An 18,844-nucleotide genomic window follows, 5' to 3' on the forward strand; every position below is an offset into this window, starting at 1 on the left:
TGCCTGCTGGCTCTATGTCTTCTTTGGAGAAATGTCTATTCAGGTCTTCTGCCCATTTTTCAGTTGGGTTGTTTATTTTTTTGGTATGAGATGTTTGTATATTTTGGAGATTAAATCTTTGTTGGTTGTATCATTTGCAGATTTTCTTCCATTCTGTAGGTTGTCTTTTTTTTTTTTTAAATGATTTCCTTTGCTGTTCAAAAGCTTTGGAGTTTAACTAGATCCCATTGGTTTATTTTTGTCTTTATTGTCATTATTCTAGGAAGTGGATGAAACAGGATGTTGCTGAGATTTATGTTAAAGAGTGTTCTGCCTGTGTTTTCTGCTAGGAGTTTTATAGTATCTGGCCTTACATTTAGGTCTTTAGTCCATTCGAGTTTATTTTTGTGTCTGGTATTAGAGAATGTTCTAATTTCATTTTTTTAATGCAGCTGTCCAGTTTTTTTTTTTTTTTTTTGGCTATTTAGGGATGCACCCGAGACATATGGAGGTTTCCAGCCTAGGGGTTAAAGTGGAGCTACAGCTGCCAGCCTACACCACAGCCACAGCAGTGACAGATCTGAGCCATGTCTGAGACCTACACCATAGCTCACAGCAGTGCCAGATCCTTAACCCATTGAACAAGGCCAGGGATAGAACCCGCAACCTAATGGTTCCTAGTTGGATTTGTTTACACTGCGCCACTATGGGAACTCCCCCAGCACCACTTATTGAAGAGACTTCCTCCACTGTATGTTCTTGCCTCCCCCAGCACCACTTATTGAAGAGACTTCCTCCACTGTATGTTCTTGCCTCCTTTGTCATAGGTGCTTGGGTTTCTTTCTGGGCTTCCCTGTTGCATTGATGTATATTTCTGTTTTTGTGCCAGTACCATACTGTTTTATGACTGTAGCTTTGAAGTATAGTCTGAGGTCAGGGAGCCTGATTCCTCCAGTTCCGTTTTTTCTTTTCAATATTGCTTTGGATATTTTAGGTCTTTTGTGTTTCCGTACAAATTTTTAAATATTTTGTTCTAGTTCTCTAAAGAGTGTCCTTGGTAATTTGATAGAGATTGCATTGGGATCTGTAGATAGTATTATCATTTTGACTGTATTGATTCTTCCAATCCAAGAGCATGGTATATCTTTCCATCTATTTGGGTCTTACACAAATCTTTGATTTCTTTCATTAGTGTCTTATAGTTTTCAGAGTACAGGTCTTTTATCTTTTTAGGTAGGTTTATTCCTAGGTATTCTATTCTTTTTGATGAGATGGTAAATGGGACAGTTTCCCTAATTTCGCTTTCTGATCTTTGATTGTTAATATATAGAAAGGCAATCGATTTCTGTGCATTAATTTTGTATCCTGAAACTTTACCAAATTCATTTGATGAGCTCTAACAGTTCTCTTTAGGATTTTCTTAGTATCATGTCATCTGCAAACAGTGATAGTTTTACTTCTTTTCTAATTTGGATTCCTTTTATTTCTTTTTCTTCTCTGATAGCCATGGCTAGGACTTCCAAAACTATGTTGAATAACATTGGTGAAAGTGGACATCCTTGTCTTGTTCCTAATCTTAGTGAAAATGCTTTCAGGTTTTCACCGTTGAGAGTGATGTTAGCTGTGGGTTTGTCATAAACAGCTTTTGATTATATTGAGGTAGTTCCTCTCTATGCCCACTCTTCAGAGAGTTTTTATCAGTGGGAGTTGAATTTTGTCAAAAGCTTTTTCTGAATCTGTTGAGATGATCATATGATTTTTATTTTTCAATTTGTTGATGGTGGTATATCACACTGATAGATTTGTGGATATTGAAGAATCTTTGCATCCCTGGGATAAATCCTACTTGATCATGGTGTATGATCTTTTTAATATATATTTAGATTTGGTTAACTAATATTTTGTTAAGGATTTTTGCATCTATGTTCATCAGTGATATTGGCCTATGATTTTCTTTTTTGTGTCTGTTATTTTTGTCTGGTTTTGGTATCAGGTTGATTGTGGTTCACAGAATGAATGATACTTATGTTTAGAAGGGATGTTAGTCTGTAATTTTCTTTGCCTGTATTATCTTTGTTGGATTTTAGTATCACAGTAATTCTAGCATCATAAAATGACTTGGGACTGTTCCCTTTTTTTCTGCAAGAATTTATACATAGAATTCTTTATTGCATTATTTTTTCTTTAAATGTTTGGCACAGTTAACAATTGAAGCCATTTGGACCTGGTGTTATCTTGGTGGGGAGATTCTTAAATGCATATTAATTCTTTTTTTTTAAAATGAGCATAGGGATAGTCAGGCTATATTTTTTTACAGAGAACTTTAGTAGTTGTATCTTTCAAGGAATTTGTTCATTTCATCTGTGTTACCAAATATATTAGCATAAAGTTATTTACAGTATCCCTTTATTATTCTTTTAATGTCTCTAGGATCTGCAGTTATGTCTCTTCTTTAATGATGGTAATTTATGTCTTTTCTGTTGTATTCTTGCTCAGTCTGGTTAGAGATTTATCAAATATTGACTCCCAGAGAACCAGCTTTTGATTTCAGTGATTTACACATTCATCATTTTCCTGTCTTCATTTTCAGTGAATTGTACTCTTATCTTTATGCTTTTCTTTGACTTGATTTTGATTTAATTTTCTTTTCTTGGTTTCTTAAGGTGGGTGCTTAAGTTGTTGATTATAAACCTTTTTTCTTTAATTCTGTGAACATTTAGATGCTATTCATTTTCCTTAAAGTAGTGTGTGGTTGCTTCCCATATGTTTTGATATGTTGTGTTTTAGCTTTTATGACATTCAAAAAATTTTCTAATTTTCCTGATAATTTAACCTTTGACCCATGAATTATTTGGAAGTGGGTTTTTATAAATATTTGAACATTTTCTAAATTTTTTTTTCTGTTATTGAGTTCTAAATTAATTAACATTTTTGTATGATTTTAATTATTTTAAATTTGTTAAAGTTTATTTTGTAGCTCAGAACATGGTCTATCTTGGTGAATGTTTTATGTGCACTTAAAAATGTGTGTTCCACAGTTCCCCTTGTGGCACAGCAGAAACGAATCTGAATAGGAACCATAAGGTTGCAGGTTCGACCCCTGGCCTCGCTCAGTGGGTTAAGAATCCTGCATTGCTGTGAGCTGTGGTGTAGGTTCCAGATCCTGCGTTGCTGTGGCTGTGGCATAGGCTGGCAGCTGTAGCTCTGATTAAACCCCTAGCCTGGGAACCTCCATATGCTGTGGGTGTGGCCCCAAAAAAGGAAAACAAACAAACAAAAAAAAAGTGTATTCCATAATATTAGGTAGAGTGTCCTAAAAATCTCAGTTAAGGTAGTGTTGTTTAGGTCTTCTGTGTTTTTATTAATGTTTTTAAAACTGATTTTTTATATTCATTTTATATAATTGTTAATTACAGAAGAGTGTTCTAGTCTCTAACTATGATTGGGATTTTTTTTCTTTTCTCTTTTCAGTTCTGTTAATTTTTACTTCATGTATTCTGAAGCTCAATTGTTAGGTGCATAACAGGATTGATATGTTCTTGATGAATTGACATCTTTAGCATTTTTTAATGTCCCTCTTTATTCCTGTTTTTGGTGATCTAGTTCTTCTCTCTCTCACATTGCTTCTTTCTCAAACTCTCTAACAAGAGGGAAGATCCTATTGAATTTTCCAGGCACCATTGTATTTGTTACACCTCTTGACAAGGATCTTAGGACAGTTATCTCATAAACAATTGTCTGGTCCATAGGTGATTAATTTGGTTAAGTTTTATATCTTGTATCTCTTTGCTCAGTGTTTCCTGTAAATTATCCATCTTTGCCTCTAGTTTATTTCCAATGTCTTGCATCATCTTCAGCATCGACAGTCTAAATTCTTTTCCTGGAGGCTGAGAATCTCCAGATCACTTAGCTGTTTTTCTGGTTTTTTTTCTTGCTCCCTTATCTGAGTTATAGTTCTCTGCCTTTTCATTTTTATAGATTTTTGGTGTGGTGACCTTTTTACAGACAATACAGTTGTAGCCTTTCTTACTTCTGGTGTCTGCCCCCCTTGTGGCTGAAGTTGGCAATGAGGCTTGCTGTAGGCTTCCTGATGGGAGGGACTGGTGCCTGCCCACTGGTACGTGGTGGGGCTGAATCCCATCCCACCACGTTTACTGATGGGTGGGGCTGTGATCCCACCTGGATTGTTGTTTGGCCTGGGGCTTCTCATTGCTGATGTGTGGGGCCAGATTTTCCCAAAATGGCCACCTCTGGAGAGATGAATGCTGATGAATATTCCCAAGAGCTTTGCCTCCAATGCACTTCCCCCACAATAAGCCACATCCACCCCCTGTTCTCCCAGGAGATCCACCAAGAACTGCAGTCAGGTCTGACCCAGATTTCTATGGAGCCTTTCCTTTGATCTGGGACCCAGTACATGTGAAAGTCTGTATGCACCTTTCAAGAATGGAGTCTCTGTTTCCCCCAGTCCCGTGGAGCTCCTGCGCACAAGCCCCACTGGCCTTCATTGCCAGATGCTCTGGGGGCCCTTTCTCCCAATTCCAGAACCCCAGGCATGGGGATTTGACGTGGATCTCAGAACTCTTATTCCTGTAGCTGAGTGTCTGTGATACAGTTACTTTCCAGTCTGTGGGGCTTCCCACCTAGTAGGTATGTGGTTGCTTATATTGTGTAATCGCCCCTCCTACCTCTTGATGTGGCCTTTTGTTTGTCTTCTGGAGTAGGATATCTTTTTGAAAGTTTCCAGTCCATTTGGTTGAAGGCTGCCCAGCATTTGGTTCCATAGGTGACTAATTTGGTCAAGTGCTGATTCCTGGCACAGTCATTTGTAGCAAGCAAGAGTGTGAATGAGATCCTGTGTCACAAATCATGGTGACCTATGTTTAAAGAATTGCTTCATTTTGCTTTCCCTGAAGGGAGTTTTGGCTGTGAAAGCAGTCATATTATCATGTCCATTATAACACTACCAAATTTGGATCTGCTTTTGTGGCTTGCTTCTTTAAACATCTAATTATAATCACATTACTCAGTTTACAAAAGGATTTGTAAAAACAAATGTCTGTAGGAGTCAGGCAAGTATCCTGACTGAGTAGAGTATGGGCTATATTGTAGACGATAGGGAGTGGTGGGGATTGTGGCAATGTGGAGAGTACATAATTTGTCTGATGGGGCAGTAGTAATCAATTGCCATGAGAAGTGTGGGGCCAGTTTTACTAAATCTTAAAGTTTTTAAAGATAAGCTAGTAATCTAGAGTTTTATACTATTTACTTGTAAGTAATTCAGAGTACTTAAAAATTCTAAGTGGGTCATATAATATAGGCTAAACAAAATATATATGTAAATCATCTGTAACCTTATTAGAGTGTAGTCAGACCTGTAAGGGAATTCCTAAATGGGGTGGAATATCTATGCCTGAAGCCAGATATAACATCAGGAGAGGGTGATAATAATGGGAGATTTGCTGTGGAAGAAAGGTTCTGTTCAGTTTCACATAAAGTGTTAGGGTCTGAGTAAATGTCACTCATATAATAGATATACTGTGTCATGAGCGGGCCAAGAAGGCAGATGCATATACTTTTGATCATTTTAAAAATGACAAAGGGGTGTGATAATATAGAATGTGAGCATTGATTTAGTATAAGGCCGTGGCCACACTCTGGACCTCTGGGTCATCTCTGGGTCTACTTTTTGGAACACCACCTGAGGAAATCACTTCTGTACCCAGTTCCCAGGCATGCTGTTTGCCTTTGACATGTTTCCTGAGTAATGTTTGTGGTTGAACAGGAGGAGTCAACGAGAAGGCACTGCAATGACATTGCAAGGGGCAGTGTAACACCGTGGAAACACAATACTGTGATACCATGGAACATGTATGATGTACATTGCTTCAGTCAGCAGATGAGGATGTATAATTTTATGGTAGCCTGCCTTTGCATAACAACAATAAACTATGTGTATTGCTTATTATGGCATAAAATGAAGTAGAAATTTGGCACTGATCCTGTAAATTGGTAGATGACCAGTGCATAATAAAGCAGTCTACATTGATCAAATTAACCAGATATTTATTCTTCATTTAATTTGGTGCTGTGTTGATGGCTTTAACCTAATTTAATGTCAGTTAACACAAATATTATTTTTTAAATTAATACAGCAGTTAAAATTATATAATGTGTTGGCAAGATTATTTCATCTGATTACAATTTCCTTGAAATATGAAGAGAAAGTGATTTCTTTTAAAACTACTACAGTATTAGAGACTTTGCTTCAGGAAACAAGTAGTATAGCATAGAATTTTTTCTTTAAATTTATTTTAATCTGATGGAACTATAAAACTGAATTTGAACAGGTTAATGAATTTTATGTTATAATTTTTATATGCACAAAACAGCACTTATGAAATCATACTGGACTCATATAAGCCATTAGGCCTTATGTGACTTCTGATAATAACGTTTTGGGTGAAGGACATCATAGCTTTCCCAAAATGCCATAAGATCCTTTTGAGTCTTTGCAGACTACATTCCCAGAGGGCAGTGTTCTGGCAGTTGGGCTGATCCTGAAACTTGAACACCTGCTCAGCAGACATCAGCCAATGCTCTATTTTGACCTTTCAGTTGAAATGCTTGTGTTGGGTGCTGCTTCTGAATCTCAGACATTCTGGCTGTGATGGATTTGTAGGGGAGGCCTTGTCCCTTGTCTTTTGAGTCTAGCCAATCAAAGTGGCCTTTGTCAGTTCTCTTGGCTGTGTAGTATGGATGATTCCTCTTAACATTTTTAAAGATTCTTTGCTGTCATCCTCTTCTCCTTTAACATGTACCTCTTGGCCTAAGAAAACGTGGATTTCTTTCTGCTTTAAATCTTGGGGAATAGAGGTCTAAAGAAAGAGTATAGACAACTGTTATTTATGGTTTCAACTTCTGGGAGGCAACAGTACCATGTGCTTTATGTCTATCTTGTTTAATTGCTGAGAGTCATTCACAATTCATGAGTTGACTTAATTTTTCTTGGGTGAAAGTACTAAGGAATGATTCAAGTCTGCAAAATGCTGCCAATTCAACTCTTAAATTATGCATTTTACATGTAAATATTACAAGTTGAAAGATATTTTAAATGAATTTTTAATTTGATATTTAGCATTAAAGTTTAAATTCCTGTCTAGAATTTAAAACATGGAAATACACTCTAAAAGGAAATAGGGTGAGTTCCTGCTGTGGCTCCATGAGGATGTGTGTTCCATCCCCGGCCTCGCTCAGTGGGTTAAGGGTCCAGAGTTGCTGTGAACTGTGGTGTAGGTCGCAGATACAGCTTGGATCCTGTGTTGCTGTGGCTGGGGCGTAGGCTGGCAGCTGCAGCTCTGATTTGACCCATAGACTGGGAACTTCCATATGCTGTGAGTGTGGCCCTAAAAAGACAAAAATAAAGCAAAATAAAATAAAATGAAGTAGAGTTTTTAGAATTTTTAAAGTAAAATAGAAAAAAAGTTAGCATTTAAAATGTGAAACAATTCACAATAGCCAAGACATGGAAACAACCTAAATGTCCATTGACAGTTGAATGGATTAAGAAGATGGGGTATATATACACAATGGACTACTACTCAGCCATAAAAAAGCATAAAATAATGCCATTTGCAGCAACATGGATGGAACTAGAGACTCTTATACTGAGTGAAGTTAAGTCAGAAAGAAAAAGACAAATACCATATGATATCACTTATATCTGGAATCTAATATAAGGCAGAAATGAATCTTGCCACAGAAAAGAAACTCATGGACTTGGAGAATAGACTTGTGATTTGCCGAAGGGGAGGGGCTGAGGGTGGACTGGGAATCTGGGGTTAATAGATGCAAACTGTTGCCTTTGGAATGGATAAGCAATGAGATCCTGCTGTATAGCACTGGAAATTATATATCTAGTCACTGATGATGGAGGATAATGTGAGAAATAGAATGTATATATGTATGTGTGACTGGGTCACTTTGCTGTATAGTAGAAAATTGACACAACACTATAAATCAGGTATAAAGGAAAAAAATAAAAATTATTTAAAAAATGTAAAACACACCTATTTCCTTCTTTCTTACTCTAAGAAAATTTCAGTTATATTCATTTTTGAATCAGTGTGTCAAATAGGAATCCTGAGACACAATCACAAAGCAATTTGAATTTTAAATTTTATTTCATATCTTTAAATTTATTTCAGATTAAGTTCTTTTTGTAGATGAAAACTTAAGCAGGTTACATGATTTTTCTGATCACTCCGAGTTTCAAACTAAAGCAAAACAAGAAAATCTTAATTTATATACGAAATGTATGTGTAGTTCTCAGAGTGCCAGTGGTCCACTCTCTGGTCCAGAGGTCTGCCTCCAGCTTCCTTCTCCTGGACGTCTCATTAGATAGCCCTCTTGAACAGAACCTAAGTACCAGCTCCTGTGTGTGTGTTCACATCTGATCCATTGGAAACATTCAGATGTCCTTGACCCCGACACATTCAGGGAATATAGGCCCTTTTGCTAGGTGGGAATGGAGTGGGACTTAGAACACACCACAGCTCAAATGAAAAATTTTCTCCTCAAAATCTCTTCACAGACATTCACCCCAACCTGTTTATTATCTGTGTAATCCTAAAAGTTATATGGCCAGTTTTCAGCCATCTTTGTGCAAATCCTTCAGGGTAGCCATTCTTAAAACTCATTTTGATATCTTATATCTTATATCTGGAATTTTAGGGTGTTGGATGACTTTCAAAATTGTTGCATAGAAAAAGAGCATAATGGGCTTTTTTATGTTAAATTCTCTATGCATGAGACTGAGAGTAGAACAGATTTATTTACAAATAAGTTGAGTTCTTCTTGCTCAGTATTGGTTCTCTTGGCGAAGAGGTGTCCCTTTATCCTAATTATAATACAAATAATAGTATCATTTGTTTTAAAAAATGCAGTCCATGAAAGAGTTTGGAATGGTAGAAAATATGCTCTATTGGCAGTCAGAAGAAATAGGTCCTAATCTTAAGACTTTGGCAAGTGTATCTCTTTGGACTCTAGTGTTTTCATGTGCAAATTGAACTAGATCAATCAGGCAATATGTATTTATTGAGTTCTTATTGTGTGCTTTCAGTAATGGAGTTCTTAATGTACCTCACAATATTTGATGAAGTTGTCTTAAGTAATCCCGCTGATGAAAGTATGATTACAAGTTTGAATGGTGTTTAGAATGAAAGGAACAGTGCTTTCTGAGACCCCGATCTTGGCTGAGGGATCAGGAAAGGTTCTTCTGTGAGAAGGTAGCATTTAAGCTAATATGAAGAACGGGTAGGAGGTTAATAAGTAAAGAATTAGATGTGGAACCGAAAATCAGAAGAAAGACGGAAGATAGAACAAAGGCTCTGTTTTAACAAGTCAAGAGAAATTTAATTGGTAAAATGGATCATACTTGATCATGGATTGGTTTTGGGAGATGTTGAGAGAGTAGAAGGAATCAAGAAAGATTTCTAAATTTCTGACTTTTGTCCAACTGGATGGCTAGTTGGGCCATTCAGTAGCCTAGGGAACTCTAGAAAGGAGCCACATATACAGAGGGCACTGGTACAGAAGGGAAGATCAAGAGTTTGAACGTGGACAAGTTGACTTGCGATACCTCTGGGGTAGCTGTGTGGAGATGCCTGGAAGGCAGTTGGTTGTAAGAGGAGAGGTTTTGGTTAGATAAATTTGGAGTCCCTTGGCCTGTATCTGAGAACTAAAGCCGTGATAGTGGATAAAGTCTCTGCAGGGAGAGTTTAGAATAAGAAGAACAGGCATCCCTTTGAGGACTGCCAACATTTAATAGCTGGGTAGAGAAGGGAGAAGAAGCAGAAGAGACTGAGAAGTATCCAGAGATATGGAAAGAAAACCATAAGTAAATTATATCACTGAAGCTAAGAGAAAACCGATTTCAAGAAGGAACGGGGAATGGTCCTCATTGTTAGATGCTACTGAGAGTCCAAGCGTGAATTCAAGAGTTTTGAATCCATCAGGAGGTCTCTGGAAAACCTTGAGAGAACTGTTGTTAAAAAGTAATGATAGCAGGAGTGGATTGAAGGCAGAATGGTGGAAGAGTCTGGAGAGAGTGAGTATAGACGCTCTTTCAAACAGGTTGATGGGCAAATGTCAGAGAGAGGGCAGGCCCTGGAGGGAAGCATAGGGTGGGTGGAGGGAGGGAGGGACTTTGTTTTTAAGTGGAAATACCTGAATATGTTTAAATGCTGTCAGGGGTGCAGGGGGAGAGGCTGAGGCTGCAAGAGAGGGGACAAATACAGAAAGACAAATTTCATACAAGATCACTAATACATGGAATCTAACAAAAAAAAAACGATTTAAAAAAAGAACTTACAAAACAGAAATAGACTCAAAGATTCTGAAACTAAATTCATGGTTATCATAGTAGAAATGCGGGGTGGAAGGGCTAAATTAGGGAGCTGGACCGACATATACACACTACTATATATATAATAAATAGGTAACAAGGACCTACTTTATAGCACAGGGTAATCTACTCAGTACTGTGTAATAACCTATTTAGGGAAAGAACCTGAGAAATACTGTGCAATAATCTACTTTGGGAAAGAATCTGAAAAAAAAAATGAACATATGTATACATGTAACTGATTTACATTGCCATACACCTAAAAGTAACACAACTTTCTAAGTCAACTATACTCCAATAAAATTTATTTTTAAAAATAAGTAAATAAAATTCAAAAAAAATAAAAAGGAAAAGAATAACGTACCAGAGCTAATTCCTGGCAAGTCAAAATCAATTGTTACCTCTTCTGAAAAGAAAGCCTACCCCCTGGGACTATAGAACAATATGGGAGGAACAGGAGATTAAAATAGGTCAGAGGGATCCAACAAAGTTATTCTGAACATGAAAATACATTAAGTCGGTGGCAGTATCTCAAACTGTTTTATTTTGAAGTGTTATTACCTCAATTCTCTCAAAAAAGTAACAAAATAGCATACTGTTATGATTCCAATTCATTTAAAAAATAAATATACATAACACCTTCCTTCTATAGAACTTCGTGTTCTTCACATACAGTCTGATGATGCTCTTAGGAGTTAAATTTGCAGGATAAAATGTTTCATAAGATGAGCTATCTGTGGGAAAATATAAGGTACTTGATAGCATCAGGAAAAGTCTCTAAGTTGAATAACATTAGGGGCCTGGTGACATGCTGAAGGACATAGCTTTGATGAACTCAAGGCCACAGAGATTTTCTTTTACATTTATTTCTAGAAGTTTTATAGTTTTAGTTCTTACATCTAGGTCTGCAATGTATTTGGAGTTGATTTTTGTGTATGCTGTGAGGCAAGGATCTGAGTTAAATTTTTTGCATATTGATATTAAATTGCTCTAGTATCATTTGTTGAAAAGACTTTTTCTCTCATTTAATTGTTTTGTACCTTTGTTGAAAGGCAATTTACCATAAACACAGGGTTAATTTCAGAACTCTCAGTCCTGTGTCATTTGTCTGGTGCTCTATCCTTATGCTAGTATTGTGCTGTCTTGATTGCTACAGCTGATTTATAGCGAATTTTGTAATCAGTGTGACTTCTCCCAGTTTGTTCTTCTGTTTCAATATTCTTTTGGCCATTCTAGTTCTTTGCCTTTTCACATGTCTTAGAAGTAGTTTGTCAGTATCTACAAAAAGGCTGCTGCGATTCTGATTGGGATTGCTCTGCATCTGTACAGCAATTTGAGAGGACTGGCTTTTAACAATATCGAGTCTTCCAACCTATGAACATATCTGTCTGTCCATTATTTGGTCTTGATGTATTTCATTAGCATGTTATAGTTTTCAGGGTATATAGATCCTGCTCATATTTTGTTGGATTTCTATATAAGCATTTAATTTTACAGTGTGCTATCAGTTTCTTATCCCCTGTCACCATTAAAGCTTTGTTCAAACCCTGTCAATTGAATTCTCCCAGTTTGTTTTTGAATCTGGCAAGTTTGAGATAGTGTCTTACAAAATGGAATAGGTATTCTGTAATACTTTTCATTTATAGTTTCTAACACATAAAGGGATAAACAGTTTTTAGTATTTTGATACAGTGAATGGTCAGTAGTAGTTTAGTAAGATTGTCATGTCAGCCTATTTACATTGTCGATAATGTGAAACACACGAACCTTTTCTGAAGGAATTTGGTCTGTTAGGGGAGGGTGATCACATAACTTCCCTGTTCCTTCTTCCTTAGGTGTTGCAGCTTCCCTGGAAGTCTCAGAGAGCCCTGGGAGTGTCCAAGTGGCCCGGGGTCAGACAGCAGTCCTGCCCTGTACGTTCACTACCAGTGCTGCCCTCATTAACCTCAATGTCATTTGGATGGTCATTCCTCTCTCCAATGCGAACCAACCTGAGCAGGTACTTCTGTTCCATCCTATGCTACCTCTGAAATTCTAATCTTTTCATAAAAGGTGGGTCAGAAAGCTTCTTGAGTTTGTATTTGCTTTCTAGAATAAGGTGATACTTCCGGCGTGCCTATGCTGTTTTAAGTGCTCCTTAAAATATTAGTCAGCTGTCAGAAGAAGCTCTTCTCTTTGTAAAAGACTTTTTTTTTTTTTTTAAAGCAATGAACAGATGTCAAGGGAACCCTCCTCTGGATTTTATTTAGGAACCTGGAATTTCATTAAAAGACATTGCTGACGGGAAATACCAAGACAGAGAAAGCAAAGTATATTTTGACAGGAAGGGGACTAGCACTAACACAAGTGGTTAGGGAGTACTTTTAAGGATAGTGATAATATTAAGTAACATTAGATAACAGCACTTGATTTATTTGGTTAATTGCACAAGTGTTTTAAAATAAAGCCAGGCGCACTAGCCATCTCCCAAGAGTCTCAAATAAATTAGATGTGTGATAATACAAGTGCTGTCTATTAAACTGTATCACTTATAGGTAAAAGACCCATAACGTGGGATGCCCACTGTAGACAAAAATGCTCAGAAAATTAGTGAATTGTGACCATGACTATACTTTCATTCCCAAAGTTAGCTTATTTCTGTTATGAAGCTTTTCTGCCTCAGTAAGCTTTTTACTTTCTAAAATTATTTGATAAGCTAAGTTTTCTGATACGAAATTAAAATAGACATATTTAACAGTAAGTTCTATTTCTTTAATCCATGGAACTTTTATAATTAGGCTGAGACTTTGAGATCATTTTGTTTATCTTCATCATTTTAGGAGTCAGTGATAGAGGCAATGAAAGACTTGACCACAGTCACCTAAGCATTTGCAGGTAGAGCTTGAATGGAGCCAGGTACTTCACACTCAGCCCTAAGGGCTTTTTGCAGCACCGCTCTGAATCCTCTTCCAGGAATAGTTAACTTTGATAAGGAAACTAATATAAGGAAAGTAATGATGGACTTGTGACATTTTTTCCTTTTTATGACATTCATTTATGGTCAGTCTATGAGTGATCTGTCATTTTGTGACCTGTAAAAGCATGGGAATGGCAGTGCTAATTTTAACTTTTAGTTTTGGAATTAATTTTTTGAACTGGTAAAAGTATTTATGAACTGATAGTTAGGTATCATAAAATGCACTTTCTGCATTCTGATGCGTTAGGTAAGAATACGATGTCGCACCAGTTTGATGTGTAGGAATTTAGAACCCTGGATATCTATAGACAGGTGCTAAAATAAAAAGTTGGTGCCAACTCTAAGATTAGAAATAAAATTTTTCAGTGCTGGATAGAGCCTATTGTTTCCTAGGTAGTTATTGTTATGTGTGTAGAAAGAGATACAGTGGCCAATTTATTTATTTTTCTTTCCTTTGCAGGTCATTCTGTATCAAGGTGGACAGATGTTCGACGGTGCCGCCCGGTTCCATGGTAGGGTAGGATTTACAGGCACCATGCCAGCCACCAATGTCTCTATCTTCATTAACAACACTCAACTCTCAGATACAGGCACCTACCAGTGTTTGGTTAACAATCTTCCAGATAGAGGGGGCAGGAACATTGGGGTCACCGGCCTCACAGTTTTAGGTGAGTGACAGGAAATGTTAGCTTTACTTATGAATTTACTCTCAAGCATATTTACCTCTGTCAGTTCAGTTCTTCTATACTCTCTGTCCGCTTGTGTGCTTTTCCTGTCCTCTCTCCTTTCAACCCCGTCTGAACTCTGCTTCTCCATGCCTCCTCTGCATAGATCTCCCCACTCTTTATCCCATTTCAGGGGACTCTCAAAAGCCTACTTTTTAAATGACTTTTCCTGAAGGTGAGAGAGATGATATAAAATACCATAAAAAGTGGCCTCTCACATTTTTTTTGGCTGTGCCCATGGCATTCTGGGGCTGGGGGTCAAACCTGCACCACAGCAGCAACCTGAGCCACAGTAATGACAACACAAGATCCTTAACCTGCTGAGCCACCAGGGAACTCTGTCTGCTCACTTTTCTTAAGCTTTCGCAGGATATGATTTATTGTTGAAAGGAAATTAAATCAAGAACAATTGGTTGTGAGTGGGAAGCAGGGGTTTTAGCACATCTGAGAGTCTGTTTACCACTGCTACGTATCTGTATAACACTGAGTTAGGCCCATGATAGTTCTAAGCTTACGCCTCTTGTCTTGGCAGAATTTTAATAATAAAATGATTATTAAATAATCTTACTCTCAAAAGTATCCTTGAACAATAAATTATATGATAAATTTGGTCTTAATACTGAGACCAAATAGATTTAGCACCTTTTCCAAAGTTATGTGGACCATGAACAACAATAAAATTTAGATTAAAATGAGGTCTCTTTTCTCAAACCAGTGTTCTCTCCTTTATACCATGCAGTTAGACTATCTCATGCTAAATTAAATTCATTCTCGGCATATTTTATTTCTCAGTGCTGCCTCTGAAATAAAGAACTGCCTCCTAAATGGGTACTTGTGGCAGGAGTGACTAAATACAGTTCATTTGGGGAAACCGAGAGGTACTGAGAGAAGGCAGATGCTCTTGACTGTCCTCCCCCTGCTTAAGTCTCAAAATCTACTCTAGGATCCCTTGGCACATTCTCCCTGCTTCTCTTTCACTGTTGAGTCACCTGCGGATACTAGTGTAGGGGATCCTTGCAATTTTCCTTCTCTGGGCAAGAAAATGCTGTAGCCTTGCTGCCTTGTTCTCCCAGTCTTCAAACAGAATAAGATAACTCAGGAAAAGTGGGAGATTTCTGTCCTAGAACTATTGTTCATTCAAATATATTAAAACTGTATAGACTTTTTTTTTTTTTCCAGCCACCCCATGGCCTAAGGAGTTCCCCAGGCCAGGGATCTGATCTGAGCCACAGTTGTGACCTATGTCACAGCTGCAGCTACGCCATATCCCTAACACGCTGTGCCAGGTCAGGGATTGAACCTGCATCCCAGTGCTCCCAGGACACTGCCGATCTTGTTGCACCACCACCATGATGATGCAACACAACAGGAACTCCAGAACTGTACAGTCTTTCTTTTTGGCCACACCTACGGCATATGGCAGTTCCCAGGCTATGGGGTCGAATTGGAGCTATAGCTGCCAGCCTACACCACAGCCACAGCAACGTGGGATCTGAGCCACTTCTGTGACCACAGTCATGGCAACACTGGATCCTTATCCCACTGAGTGAGGCCAGGAATTGAACCTGAATCCTGATGGATGCTAGTTGGGTTCATTACCACTGAGCCACAATGGGAATCCCCAAAACTGTATAGACTTTTAAACACTCTGAGTACTAAACACAAAGTACTATTGGAATTTAGTGTTACTTGGATGCTCACACCTGGAACTGAGGTAACGAGCTTCCCACATGATACACATTTGTTTATTTTTTCATTTTTTAAGGGAAGGAAAAAACCCTTTAATTTATCTTATAGTTAATGCTACCCTCAAATAATTATTTCGGGTTTTCCTTCATAGTGTCGCAGTGGCAATATTGAAGAGAGTAAATTGAAATTGGTTTATCCCATCATAGCAGTTAGGAGTCCTTGAGACTTTTGTCTTTCTACCTATACCCTGTCATTGTTCTCTCTTCCCCCACCTACTTTCTTTCCTGGTTCCTCTGTGTAGTGCATTCATTTTCCACTCATTCATTCATTTTTGCAAGGTGAAATACAGTTTATTGAAATGTCACCAGCATTACAAGTATATCACCACTTGGATATAATCTCTACTGCGTACTTTACCCAATATGAAAATCCAAACCCTGGGCTTAGATGGAAGAACTTCCATCTTCTTCCTTTAGTGTTCTTTTTTTAATATAATTTTTTGTTTCACATCATTTGTGTTCTTGTGTCTTAATGATTATAAAATGTCCATTGCATTACCATCAAATAGTAGATGCACTTAAACCTGACTCTAATTCCCCCCATCATGACAGCAACTGATGTAAAGTTGGTCTTTCTGGTTTTTGTTTGTAAAGTAACGAAGAACTTTGTTAAGATAATCTTAGCTGAGAGTAGCTGATAGGGTGAGTGGATGCTGTTCTTGAAAATATCTCCTTTACAAATAGGCTCTTTCATTAATCAAAAAAAAAAAAATTATTGCAGGGAGTTCCCATTGTGGTTCAGTGGGTGAAGAACCCAACTAGTATCCATGAGGAAGACAGGTTTGATCCCTGGCCTTGCTCAGTGGGTTAAGGATGTTGGTCTTGCTGCAAGCTGCAACATAGGTTGCAGATGTGGCTTGGATCTGGCGTTGCTGTGGCTGTGGCCAGCAGCTGTAGCTCTGATTCAACCCCTAGCTTGGAAACTTCTTAATGCCACAGTTGTGGCCCTAAAAAAACCTGAAGTAACATATAATGGAATTTACCATCTTAGCCAATTTTTAAGTGAACAGTTCAGCAGTGTTTAATACATTCACCTTGTTGTACAACCAATCACCAGAACTCTCTTTGACTTAAAAGAATAAAACTCTACCCATTAAACATTTCCCCTCCTCTAGACTACTGGAAACCACTGTTCTGCTGCCTTTTTCTATAAATTTGACTACCCTTGGTACCTCATATAAGTGGGATCTTATATTATTTGTCTTTTTATAACCAACTTATTTCATTTAGCATTATGTCCTCAAGGTTCATCCATGTTGTAGCCTGTGACTTCCTTACTTATCAAAGCTAAATAACATTCCATTGTATGAGTGTACCACATTTTGTTTATCCCTTCGTTTATCTATGGACATGAATTGTTTCCATTTTTTTAGCCATTGTGAATAATGCTGCTGTGAACAAGTGTATCTTCAGAAATGCTTTTATAAAGCAATAAGTTGACATGAAGGATCCGAAGAATTCTTTGAATTTTTTGAAGGAAGCAGAGTGAAACCAGAATCATAAGATAACTTGAAAATATAAGCAGAGGGTATAGCCCCCTTTACATATTTGTTCCCTGCCAGCTGAAATTTTAGGTCCTGCACCTGTGGCCTAGTCCCGATTCACTGCCTTCACTCCCGAGCTAGTGTCCTGGTCTGTGGTCCCCAAACAGTGTTATCTGAGGCCCCGGGGTGCTGGATGTTGATGTCTCCACCATCACCAGTTGGCTTGTAGTAAATGTGTACCTTACTCCTTCTTCTTCCTGCTCTAGTTCCCCCTTCTGCCCCACACTGCCAGATCCAAGGGTCCCAGGACATCGGCAGCGACGTCATCCTGCTCTGTAGCTCAGAGGAAGGCATTCCTCGACCCACTTACCTTTGGGAAAAGTTAGACAACACCCTCAAACTACCTCCAACAGCCACTCAGGGTAGGTATGGCATTGATTTGCTCATTTAGTTCTTTATCATGGAAAATTCTGATTCTCAGGCTCACAAAGTAATTCACTTTAATAGCTTTTGAAAAATAGCATACTAGATTGGTAACTGCTAAAAAAAAGCCAGCTGGATCATTTTGTGTTTTAAACTTTAAAAATATTTTCTTTCATCTTTTCATTGCTGCCCTTTATGAAATGTATCTTAACCAGTGGTAACTGTATATGGAAATTCAGTTCCTTTATAGTACAGATTTAAAATAGCTAATTGATCGTTTCTTTATATCATTAACTGTAAGGTAATCCTTGAAGTTTATAACCGAGAATTCACTCTCTACTTAAGAAACAGCTGCCTAATTTAGTATAAGCATCAGCATGGTCATGAGAGGGTTAATCGTCCTATTTCAGCTTCAAGTCTAATTAGAGGAGCAAGATGGGAAAGAGAACAGGAAAAGGCCTCAGATCATGGGAGATCCAGGAGTTGATCACACCAGACAGGTAAAGATGGAGGAGGCATGAGTATCACTGATGGTTTTCTGCATGTAAATCCAGCTGCTTAAATTTGATGTTAAAGGAAATACCCTTGAAAAATCGAGGAACATTTATGAGATAAAATGAGGGAGACTGTAGAATTACATGTCTAACCTTCTATTTCAAGAAAACTTTTAGCAGCCTGTGTGCTGTATCATCTCTGATACAGAGCATGTCTCTTCTAGCCTTCTCAGGGCAGATTTAAGATGTAAGGAGCTGGCAGTTCATGGAGGGGTCCCAGACAGCCTTACTTATGCCTGATGGGTTGGAATCCTACTGATGGTATATACCTGTCATGAGAAGGAAAGTCCCGAGTTGTATGGCGAGGTAGACGTTAAGGAATAAGGACCAAAGCTTTTAAGTTTCCTTTAAGAATCTGCACAGAAACTTAGAATGGCTCTTCCCCTCACCTTTTAATTAACCCGGCCCCAAATAAGTTATTTAAAAAACTTCTTTTCAACATAATCACATTTTGGATTACTCTAATAATGATTACTGCAGTACTTTTGTTCCCTACTGATTGTTCGTTATTAAATGTTTTAGCCACACTGTGGGTGAAGTAACTTTTTATTTTTGGTGGACTAACCTATT

The 18,844-nt window shown here is 37.9% G+C and overlaps 1 protein-coding gene across 2 annotated transcripts in view; it reads left to right on the plus strand.

Moving 5' to 3' along the window:
• IGSF11 (immunoglobulin superfamily member 11) overlaps positions 1-18,844 on the plus strand; it is a 133,024-nt gene that overhangs the window by 92,394 nt on the left and 21,786 nt on the right. For both annotated transcript variants that reach the window (XM_047791732.1, XM_047791740.1), the window contains exons 2-4: positions 12,220-12,383; positions 13,801-14,008; positions 17,564-17,719. In XM_047791732.1, coding sequence (XP_047647688.1) covers positions 12,220-12,383; positions 13,801-14,008; positions 17,564-17,719 — 528 coding nt within the window. The remainder of the gene's footprint in view (positions 1-12,219; positions 12,384-13,800; positions 14,009-17,563; positions 17,720-18,844) is intronic.

Source organism: Phacochoerus africanus, chromosome 1 (genome assembly GCF_016906955.1).
Source record: "Phacochoerus africanus isolate WHEZ1 chromosome 1, ROS_Pafr_v1, whole genome shotgun sequence".
Lineage (NCBI taxonomy): Eukaryota > Metazoa > Chordata > Mammalia > Artiodactyla > Suidae > Phacochoerus > Phacochoerus africanus.